At 41.6% G+C, this 12,084-nt stretch overlaps 1 protein-coding gene across 3 annotated transcripts in view; it reads left to right on the top strand.

The window, feature by feature from the left end:
• LOC306833320 (uncharacterized protein) overlaps positions 1-12,084 on the top strand; it is a 120,733-nt gene that overhangs the window by 18,398 nt on the left and 90,251 nt on the right. For all 3 annotated transcript variants that reach the window (XM_079358493.1, XM_079358494.1, XM_079358495.1), the window contains exons 8-9: positions 604-777; positions 1,840-2,013. In XM_079358493.1, the coding sequence (XP_079214619.1) occupies positions 604-777; positions 1,840-2,013 (348 nt within the window). The remainder of the gene's footprint in view (positions 1-603; positions 778-1,839; positions 2,014-12,084) is intronic.

Raw genomic sequence — 12,084 nt, forward strand, 5'->3', positions numbered from 1 at the left:
CTTAGAGACCTTGATTGATAGTGGAAAAAATCTACTTCAAAGCCAGAGAACCTTGAGAAGTCATAGAAAACTCTCCTCCCTTCACAAGAAGGCCGTGGATATGGCTTTAGAAAGCACAAATGGAAAGTGGGACTTGTTCCTGCGCTTCCTGCTTGGTTTATCTCAGGATGAAAATCAGAAGCTGATTCACAAAGAACTTGGATTTAAAGAAGGAAGTCCAGGGAGCAACGAGGAGACAATCAAGTACATCCATGAGAAGATCAAGAAACTGTCTCACGCTCATCAGAGTATCAATCTGTTCCACTGTTTGAATGAGCTGGGGGACCAGTCTCTGGTCCAGCAAGTCCAAAAATACCTGAGGTCAGGCGACGTTAATAAAATGTCACCTGCTCAATGGTCAGCTCTGGCCTATCTGCTGCTGATGACCAACGATGGTTTGGATTTCTTTGACCTGAAGAAGTACTGTAAATCAGATGACGTTCTGCAGAGGCTGCTGCCTGTGCTCAAAGTCTCAAAGATAGCCTCGTAAGTACTGAGCCCCACGAAACCCAACTTCTGCAAATCTCTGGTTGTGTCATCTAAACATTGTTTTTTATATTTTAGGTTGAAAGACTGTAATCTGGCCGGTAGATGTTGTACATTCATTTCATCAGTTCTCAAACTGAAGTCCTGTAGTGTGGAGGAGCTAGACCTGAGCAGAAATAAACTTGAAGACCATGGAATGAGGCTACTCTCTGACGGTCTGAAAAGTCCAAACTGCAGACTCCAGAAGCTCACGTAAGAACATCCAGGAACACCATGAATACTTTTACAGGTCTATACACTCAAACCAAAGCACCTTTTTTGACCAAAGATCCCCAAAACTAAAAAGCCCTGTTTCCACCGAGCGGTTCGGTTCATCGCTATACGGTGCACATTTTGTGGTGTTTAGATAGACTTTCCTGGGAAAGATTCCCAAATAACCGATCCGTACCATTCTACCCTTTGGGACCCTTCTGTTGGTGTGCCAAGAATATCGAGCCGGCCCGAAAAGGTGGAGCTAAACACTGCAGTTCGCTGTTTGGTCGAAAAAATAATCACTTCCTGTTTGAAATCGGCAAACAAAACCCCGCCGTGTTTAAAGCATTGACTGTAACATAGCTGATTGTTTATGTCTGTATTTTTTGTTTGTGTAGCATTTTTCTCCTTTGTTGAATTTATTAGTTATCGGTTAGCTGTTAGCGGTTAGCTGCTATCATGTGATGCTATTACGTAGCGGCTATCGGCAACCGGCCTACCAAATAGGGCACGGGTGGCTGTGGAAACACAAACGTGATCAGGCTTATTCAAACCAAACTGTACCAAACAGTACTGATCCGTAGTAGACTGCTGTGTGGAAACGGGGCTAAAGATTCAGGGACTTCTCTTTGAGGAACTAAAAGGTTCCTGTTGTTGTTAACAATGTAAGAGAGACGAGTGTTCAGAGTGTCACTCCCAACATTTCACCAAACACTTTTTTAGGAAGATAAATGATATTAACCCCTGCAGTTAATTTAAAAGTTGTAATACAATTAAGGGACAGGTATATTTCTTTATAACATTTGAACTTATTTGAACATATTTTTGATTGTGAATACACAAGATCTTTGTAGGGATAATTTTAGAACTGTATTTCTGAAAAAGATTCACAGTCACCAGAGTAAAAATATTACATAATCAAAGATGGTATTTTAATGGAAAAAACAAAAAACAAAAAGTGAAAATACATTTTGGCCAAACAATTCAAACAAATTATTTCTGTTGAAGTAACACTAAGCTTGTTTTTACCAATTAATCCTAAAAAACTGTTTTTCCTGTCAGGCTGGCTGATTGTCAGTTTTCAGAAGTCGGCTGTGGTCATCTTGCATCCTCTCTGAAGTCAAACCCCGCCCACCTCAGAGTCCTTGATTTGTCGAACAATCAGCTCAAAGATGCCGGAGTCAATCGCCTTTCTGACTTCTTGAAGGAGCCACTTTGTAAGCTGGAGAAACTGAGGTGAGTCTTACCCTTAGATTCCACATCATATGTGTGCACCAGGCTGCTGTGAGCCGTGGTTTAGCTCCGTCTGACAGCCGGGGACAGCACAACCCTACTGATCGGTTAACTTTGTTTTTCAGCCTGAAATGCTGCTCCCTAACAGATGACAGCTACAAGTGTTTGGCCCTCTGTCGCCCCTCCTCTCTCAAAGAGCTGGACCTGCGTGACAACCAGCTGACGGACCGAGGGGAGGAGCTGCTTCGTGATCGGCGTTGCCGTGAGATCCAGCGGTGAGTTTTATATCACATGAATGCTGAAGATCATATTTACAGTCATATCTAGTAAACTTCCAGGGAGCCAAATGTGAGCCAGAACCAATGAAAGGGTGATAATCAGGCGGAAGAGGATTAACTAACACTAAATAGAGGTCTTGTTTTGAATTCTTATTTTTTATGTCCATCAGGTTGCCAGAGAAAACTTTGGATCACAAAATGGCCGGTACTCCAGGACCACCGGCGGCCAGTGGCTACCACTCAGTCGTCGCCAGTTCTTTTTTTGTTTTTGTATGTTTTTTCTTCTTCCTCTTCTTGCTATTCTGGTGCAGGCCGTGCGTGAATGAGGACGGCTGGCATTGTGGGGTCCACACAGTCCGATGATGGAGGGACGTTGGGTGGTAGTAGCTCCTGATCAATTCACTGCAGGTTCCATCAAAGGAAAGTTAGACCAGAACTGAGCACAATTATTACTGCCTCAAGTCATGAATATAAGACTTTTTCTCACCTGTTTGTTAACTTACTCGAGGCTATGTACTTACTACTTCTGAGGCGCTTTGTTGTGGAAGAATCACAACAAGTTCAAAGGAGTTAAACAATATCATGGTTTCATTTTGAAATAGAGTTCATATTTTATCTCATCCAACCCCGTCCCAGCTTTTGGGCATTTTTAAAGCCGCAGCGTCCAGTTTTGAACTGGTCAGGCAAGGCAGCTGACCTTTAGCCTCGTCTTCCTGAAGCCATCAATCTTCTAGATGAGTTTCCCATCGTGGGCATTCGACTTGAGCTCCTGCAGGTGCTGCTTGTGACGACTGAGCTAAGCGGCTCTGAACTCCAGGACACATGATTGACACAGAAATGTAAAAATGAGGTAAGAATTAATGTAAAAAAAAAAAAAAAAAACGGACTTCATTAAATGTTTATTATATAAAACTGGCTTATTTATACACTACAGAGTTGCAGCTTGAAGAGGAAAATTGAGAGGGGAGGACAAACGCTGTATGTAACCGGGTCCTGGTCTTTGTATTGAAGTGTATTATACATGCAACACAATGTAAGATGAAGAAGTATGTGACTTGTAAGTGTGCTGCTAAAATGTGAACTTATGTTAAAGCAATTCATGGTCTCAAGAAGAGTTTGGTTTAACACCAAAGAGCATGAAGTGGTTTATTTGAGGTCGATTCCTTAAGACTGAGTAGGACAACATTTGGGTCTAAACAGGAGTAAACAGGTGTTGATCCCGAGGAAGAGATAATAAAAGTCAACCCTGCATGGAATTGTAAATCTTAAGGCCATAAGTTCAGAGTAAGTTTAAGGAGGGTAACAGTTGTTGTCTTAAGTCCAAATAAGGACTTGGATGGTTTTCTGTTTTCTTTGACCAATGCTGTATAAATATTAGAGTCTTTCTTTGTTAACAAGGGTTCACATTTGGCTGCTGACTCTCCCAGGTATCATGGCTAACCTGGACTGATGCTGTTTCTTGTCTTTGTAAATAAATTTCTTACATTACAAGCAAGTCAGTGTCAGCGGCTATTTGTTCATCATCTACACATCATCGTCAAAGGAGGAGGACTTAAGAAACTACAGTATGTAGCTGGGTCCTGGTCTTTGGACTGTATGTATCTGGGTCCTGGTCTTTTTACTGTATATATATCTGGGTCCTGGTCTTTCTATGTAGCTGGGTCCTGGTCTTTTATATGCATATATCTGGGTCCTGGTCTTTGTATGTAGCTGGGTCTTGGTCTTTTTACTGTATATATCTGGGTCCTGGTCTTTCTACTGTATATATCTGGGTCCTGGTCTTTTATATGCATGTATCTGGGTCCTGGTCTTTTTACTGTATGTTTCTGGGTCCTGGTCTTTGTATGTATCTGGGTCCTGGTCTTTCTACTGTATGTAGCTGGTTCCATGTCTGGTTCCTTCTCCTGCTCTGTCTTTCTCTCTCCTCTCCTCCTGTCTCTCTAAATAAATGTATATATATGGTAACTAATGTCTTGTGTCCTGCCTGTCTGTATACTGCTACTGGATGACTTGAATTTCCCTCAGGATCAATAAAGTATCTATCTCTCCCTTCAACTTCTTCATCTCTCTCTACTGTCTCATTTTTAAAATGAAAAGTCTCAGTATATTACTGAGTCATGGTTACTATATTATAATGCCATGTTTAGTAACTTATACATCCAAGGCAAGGCAAGTTTATTTATATAGCACTGTTCAGACACAAGGCAATTCACAGTGCTTTACAGACATAGAAACACAAAAACATTAAAACAGAGCTTAAGGAAAAAAAAAATGCAAAATACATCAAAGAATGCAAAATACAAGAATGCAAAATAAAAGACGGGGATGAGAGTGAAAATACTCGATAAAGGAACAACTGTTAAAACTATTAAAAAGGAAGAATGTGTTGCAGTAAGGCAGACAGTATATTTCTAATTGAAAGCCTGAGCGAATAATAAAGTTTTAAGGCTGATTTAAAGGAGTTGAGTGTGCCAGCAGTCCTCAGGTGTTCAGGGAGTTTGTTCCACAGGTGAGGAGCGTAGTGACTAAACGCTGCTTCACCATGTTTGGTTCTGACTCTGGGAACACTGAGTAAACCTCTTCCTGAGCGGTCTGGATGTTTTATATTCTACAAGTAGATCTGACATGTACTTAAGGCCAAGACCATTTAATGCTTTATAGACCAGTAGTCAGATTTTAAAGTCGATCCTCTGACACACAGGCAGCCAGTGCAGTGATTGAAGCACAGGTGTAATGTGCTCCACCCTCTTTGTGTTGGTGAGGACTCTGGCTGCTGCGTTCTGGATCAGCTGCAGCTGTTGGACAGATTTTTTACTAAGGCCAGTAAACACACCGTTACAATAATCCAGCCTGCTGAAAATAAAAGCATGAACAAGTTTTTCTGAATCTTGTTTGGTCAGAAAACCCTTGATTCTTGCAATATTTTTCAAATGGTAATAAGCTGATTTTGTTACCATCTTAATGTGGTTGTTGAATTTGAGGTCTGAGTCCATAATCACACCAAGATTTCTGGCTTGATCTGTTGTTCTAAAGGACATGGGGTACATCTCACTTTTCTTATTTGCAGTCTCCTCGGTCCTCGGTCCTCGGCCGAACCGGAAGTAGTTCCAAAGCCGCCATGTTGAGGATCGTCCCAAAGCTCTAATAGCGAACGGAGGAGAGAGGAGAGAGGATCGAGGAGAGAGGAGGCTGATCCGAGGAGCGATGACCGAGGAGACACGAGAGCTGACTTCACGGAAGTCTTTTCACTGACAGACACGCCCCCTTCTCGTATATCACTCACTGATTGGACGCTGCACAGGATCAGACTTCAGTGAAACTTCTCAACATGAGCAGAGTTTAATACGGGAGAAAAGACGGACATTAAAAAGAGGCTAAACGGAGCGTGGGACATTTAAACAGATGATGAACATCAGTGAGTTTGTAAAGAGTCGCTCTGTGATGAGCTGGGATTAAAAAGAGTCTGATGAAGAGGAGTCCGTTTTATATTCTCACTTATTTATCTTCTGAACGTTTCATCATTTAGATTCTAATCAATCATTTTCAGTATCCTAACACATAAATATCCGTTTATAAAATACAGAGTTGGTTGTCTAAATACAGGCTAGGTTCAGTCCAAACTGTTTAATAATAATCAATAATTATAGACAATTCAAAATGAAAACTTTGAGTCAGTAGAAACTGTCCTTTTGGTTTGAAACAGACTGCAGGTTATTCTTCAGGTGTTTCTTTTTTATCAGGTAAAGACACTAAACACTGTAACTGTGTGTTTGATGAGAAATAATACAGTGTGTGTTTGATTAGAAATAATACAGTGCGTGTTTGTGTGGACATAAACAGCTGTTCGGCTGATTGACAGCTGAACGCGATCAGCTGATGTCGCGTCATGTGACGCTGTCGAGGAAACGACGTCTCAGGTGTCTTAAAGCTGATTTCCTCGGTCCTCTCTCCTCGGCTTCGTTTCCTCCGTGCATCTCTGGTGGGCGGGACTAAGACGCAAGTGGAGGAGACAACTCGGAGGACACTCGGTGCAAATAAGGGAACTGAGAAAGGCCCATGGATTCAAGACAAGTGCTGACCTCTGACCTTTCCTCTTTAGGACCAAAAACAATCACCTCAGTCTTTTCTGGGTTCAGTTGTAAAAAGTTCTGACACATCCACTCAGTGATTTCGTTGATGCACTTGCTCAGTGAGTATAAGGCACTATGGTCATTCATTGACACTGATATATAGAGCTGTGTGTCATCTGCATAATTATGATAGGAAACGTTGTAATATTCCATGATCTGAACGAGAGGGAGCATGTAGATGTTAAATAAAAGCGGCCCAAGGATGGAACCTTGAGGAACTCCACAGGTGATCTTCACACGCTGAGATTCATAATTACCAACAGACACAGTGTAGACCCTGTCCCTGTAGACCCTGTCCCTGTAGACCCTGTCCTGCAAGTAAGATTTAAACCAGTTTAAGGCAGTTCCAGAAACTCCAAGCCAGTTTTCAAGTCTGTCCAGCAGTATGTTATGGTCCACTGTATCAAATGCAGCACTAAGATCCAATAGCACTAAAACTGAGACTTTAGATGCATCACTGTTCACATAGATATCATTTAGCACTTTGATAAGAGCAGTCTCAGTGCTGTGCTTTGACCTGAATCCAGACTGAAAAACACTGAAGTATTTATTTTGTACCATAAAAGTGTTAAGTTGCACAAACACTGCTTTTTCGATTATCTTGCCTAAGAAAGGCAAGTTAGATATGGGTCTATAGTTATTAATTGATAAAGCATCCAGATTACTCTTTTTTAGGAGGGGTTTAATCACTGCTGTCTTTAGAGACTTAGGAAAAGTGCCTGTCTGAAGAGAGGTGTTAAATATCTGCAATACATCTGGTGCAACACAGTTAAAAACATTTTTTAAAAAGCTTGTGGGCAGAATGTCAAGACTGCATGTAGTGGACCTGAGGTGTTGAACTATGTCTGTTAATGCTACTGGATCTAGAAGGTGGAAATGTACCAGGTTAGCTAAAGTGTTTTCATTAGGAGGTACAGGAGTTACAGTCAGGCGGCCTGTAGTAGACTCACTGACTGTCTGTCTAATCTGTTCAATCTTTTGGGTGAAGTGTGATGCAAAGTCATTGCATGCCTTTACAGATAACAGTTCAGCAGGAACCGGTGCTGAGGGGTTGGTCAGCATGTCCACGACAAAGTCCGAGCATTGTTGCTGTGCTTGTTGATTATCTCAGAGAAGAAGGACTGTCTGGCCCTTTTGAGTTCTAAGTTATATAAGCGGAGCGCCTCTTTAAAGATGTCATAATGAACCTGGAGTTTACTTTTTCTCCACCTGCGCTCAGCTTGTCTACAATCTTTTTTCTTTGTTATAACAAGTGTCCCATTCCTCCAATGGGGCTTTCTTTTTACACAGACAGCTTTGGCCTTGACTGGGGCAACGGCATCAATAATATTTAGAACTTTAGCGCTGAACTTATCTACAAGGTCTTTGACAGGAGCTGAGTGTAGAGCTGGTGTTTTAGTGAATGCCTCAGTGAAGAGTGTGCATGTGTTGTCATCAATGTAACGTTTTTTGATCAGCTCTGTTTTGCCTTCTCTGCAGTCAGCCAGGATGGAAGCTTTAAAGGAAACACAATAGTGATCAGAGATGGCAACATCATTCACTACAACATCAGAAACCATTAGACCTCTTGAAATGACCAAGTCCAGAGTGTGTCCCTTGTTATGTGTTGGATTTGTTACATGCTGGGAAAGATCAAAGTTTTCCAAGATGTTTATAAGTTCTTTCACACTGTTATCTCTTGGATTGTCTAAATGAATGTTGAAATCACCCACTATAACAACACAGTCATAATCAATACACACAGCAGACAGTAGTTTGTTGAGGTCATAAAAGAAGTTTGCATTATACTTTGGTGGCCTGTAGATAGTGACTAATATTGCACAACAGGGTGAGCTCAGCTGGAGTGCAATGTGTTCAAAAGAGCAGAATTTCCCATATGACAACTGTTTGCATTGGTACTTGTTATTGTACAAAGCAGCTACTCCACCTCCTCTCCTCGACTCTCTAACCTCACTGATAAAATTAAAGTTTGGAGGAGCTGTTTCAGTTAAAAACATAAAATCCAAATTCTCTTCGATTATGAGATCATTAATTAAAAGTGACTTGGCTGATAGAGATCTAACATTTAATAGAGCAAATTGTAACATGCTATGAACTTTGCTAGATTCACACTGTGGCTGACGCACAACTGGAATCAAGTTAGATAGAGTGACCGTACGTTTTAATCTTTTACTGATGTACTTTGCGCCATGCCACCAGCTATTTGAGATAACTGGTATGTTAAAAACTTCCGGGACAAAGGGCCCTGGCTTTTCCCTGGAGATGTCAGGCTTAGCATTTGCCTTAAAACCTGGACCCAGAACACATCAATACACACACTCTTTTGGGCTATTATTGGGAGACTGGTGTAGGTTCAGATCTAGCTTTGGAAGGGGTACAGGTGGGGCTCGTCTGCGCGGAAGTAGTGGAGGGGGGCCGGGTTGTTGTAGGGGAATTTGGGGGGTTAAGAACCCAGGTCGGAGAGGAGTGAGTCTGGTACCAGTGTTGACAAGTTTGTTCATTTGTTCAGTAAACGCCAACATGGGGGAGGAGGGGGAGGGGATACCCGGTGAAGATGATGAACTGGGTGGAGTTTGGGCAGGTGGAGTTGGGGGATTCTCTCGAGCAGGTGGAATAGGTGAATCTTCTCCAGCAGTGGCTGGATCTAAGGATCTAAGGATCAAATACCTGTGGGTAAAACTCATGTGTTCTTTAGTTCACTACAGGAAGGGATGATGGCACCAGTGGTCATGTAGCTCACAGAAGAAGAAGAAGAACATGTGAATAATGGCGGTAAACACGGAGGACGATAGAAGGACGGCTCAGAGGTTTTCAAAGTTTGAGAACATTTGAAAACAGATTGAGAGTAAACTGTGTGCAGTCAAACTGTCCTTTTATGGTGAGCTCACTGCGGAAATACACGAACACCGGAAACACCCTGTAGCTGCAATGGGAAGTCATTTTTTATTTACACACACCCACACCTACCCTCCATCGACGCCACGATTAAAGATCTGATTGGTCAGTGGGCGGAGATTTACCTTCTCTTGAACCGGTTCGACGTGCTTCAGTTTTCCGTGATGATACACAGGCAGGAACCTCGCTGACCGCAAATCCTGCTTCGTGGTCCAGACCCCAGGCTAACTGACGAACTCTAACCGTGTGTCCCACAGGTGAACACAGGGTTATCGAAGACCGCTCCTTCAGGTGAGTTCAGCACTCACGTCACTCGCGTCATTTTATAATAACAGATAAAGATCATAAAAGTCAAGTCTCAGCTTTGTTCAAAATCATCATGAACAAAAACAAAAGTCACAAATTGTCACGTTTTCGTTTGACGGACCCCAAAATGCAGAGACAAGCAAGAACCAAAATAGTTTAAACAAAAAGATATTTAATGTTCCAAGGGAGGAAAAAACAAAAGAGAGCAGGCAGTGAGGGCAGGGAGCTGGCTGGAAGATCCGGAAGTCAGGAGACTCCGACGAGTTGAGCTCAAGCAGGAAAACTAGAGATAAAAAGAAACACGGTCAGTCCATAAAGTCACAAAAACACCAAAAGCTCAACAACCATGAGAGGCTACAAAAAACAATTTGCTGAGAGCAACCGTGACCACTACCGAGTAATACGGAATTATGTGTCAGAGTAGTTGGGTGCAGGCCAGGCTTATATGGAGGGGTTGATTAGATAGAAGTCAGGTGTGTCTCGTCTGCTGCCTGGAGAAGCCAGCCACACACCCTGCCACTCACATACCTGCAGGAGGGAGAAAAACAGAAGAGGGAGGGGGAGAAAAGACAAGACAAGCTACACCAGAAAAACAGAACAGAACTGAAACCTCACACAAATGAAACTACAAAAAAGGTCAAACATGACTTTATAAAATGCTTAATAAACAAGTAAACAAGCTTATTCACAAACTAAATGCACTTTATATTTGATTACTTTAGTTTGTCCATTTTAAATTCATTTAGATATCAGGTGTTATAGACTTTCTGTAATGACTTCATGTGTAATGTTAATTAACTGTTGCAGATAGACACCAAGGACCGCTGGGAGAGAGTCAGCGGCAGTTATGGGAATTCTCTTTTGGCTCCCAGTTGGCTCTTCAGATTAATTTACTACCAACAATAATGTCAAATTATGCATAATGTGAATTACTAATGTAAAAACGCACTTTATCAAATGTTTATTCTATAAAACTCACTTAAATACACTCTACAGGCATGAAGACGAAAAAAGAGAGAGAGAGGGAAAAATACAAGCAGCTCCCAAGCAGGGCCGTAGCCAGGATTTTTGAAATATCGAGGTCAACGTTCGAAAAACATTTATTTTAGGCAAAATTGTTTTGTGTGTCTTTGTATGAGTGTGTTGCTTCAATCGTAAAATAAATATATGTAAAATTATAACTAAAGTATTTGAGTGTGTGTGTGTGCGTGTGTGTGTGTGTGTGTGTGGTGTTGATGCCTTACAATAAACAACTAAGATGATCTCTAACTTTATATTCAGCGTTTGGTATACAGTAGGCTATGGTGAGTGAGAGAGAGAGAGACTCTGGCCTTTGTATGTATAGGGTCCTGGTCTTTGTATGTAGCTGGGTCCTGGTCTTTGTATGTAGCTGGGTCCTGGTCTTTGAATGTAGCTTGGTCGTGGTCTTTGTATGTAGCTGTGTCCTGGTCTTTGTATGTAGCTGGGTCCTGGTCTTTGTATGTAGCTGTGTCCTGGTCTTTGTATGTAGCTGGGTCCTGGTCTTTGTATGTAGCTAGGTCCTGGTCTGGTTCCTTCTCCTGCACTTTCTCTCTCCTCTTCTCCTATCTCTGTCCCTTCTACCTCTTCATGTCTCTCTCCTGTCTCATCCTCTGTTGAATTTTTTAAATGAAAAGTCTCTTACTACTGAGTCATGATTACTGTATTGTAATGCCATGATTAGTCACATTATAACTTATTAATGGAAACATTCAAATAATAGACTGGTGTAGTTTTGAGTCCTAAAACCAGGAAGTGAGTTAGCATTTTAGCACCATAGGTTCTTAACTCTAAAAGTCAATGGGGATTTTGAATGGGTTTGTGGTTAGACGCCTGAAATAAGGTCTGTGGTTAACACAAGCTGAAGAGATGTTGATGTTTTGTTAGACGAGATAAACTACGTTAGCTAAGACTGCACTTGTGAATTTTAAAGTTTTTACGCAAACTTTAAACGGCGGTGCTAACAAGTAGCTAACTGAAACTACAGTGGTTGTCATGGAGACATTAAACGTCATCACGCCGGGAACTCTACAGCCTCTAGTCATGTTTTCAGTGTTCCTGCAAATATTAGGTTAATAGACAACTTATTAAGCTAACGTTTCACTGGCTTGTCAAATCCGATGATTAGATCGATGAAGCATAACGGTCGTGACGTCATTACAAACCGACCGCGGTGTAGTTCGCTAGAGCATAACGTTAGCTTTTTACTTCTCTGGGCTGCATTAACTCTTCAAACTTCATATAAATGATATTTATCTGTAAAGATTATCCAGCTGAACAAAACAGCATCAGAAACGTGTGTTTGACACAGAGCTTATTTTCTGCAATGAGCCAAAATCCAATGCAAAAATCCGATAGGCGGATTTTCGAAGAAACCACTGGCGCCATTTTTTCAGGTTGGCCTACAAAAATACGTCATTACTATACCAGTCTATATTAACATTATA

This window comes from Symphodus melops (assembly GCF_947650265.1).
Source record: "Symphodus melops genome assembly, chromosome: 13".
Classification (NCBI taxonomy): Eukaryota; Metazoa; Chordata; class Actinopteri; order Labriformes; family Labridae; genus Symphodus; species Symphodus melops.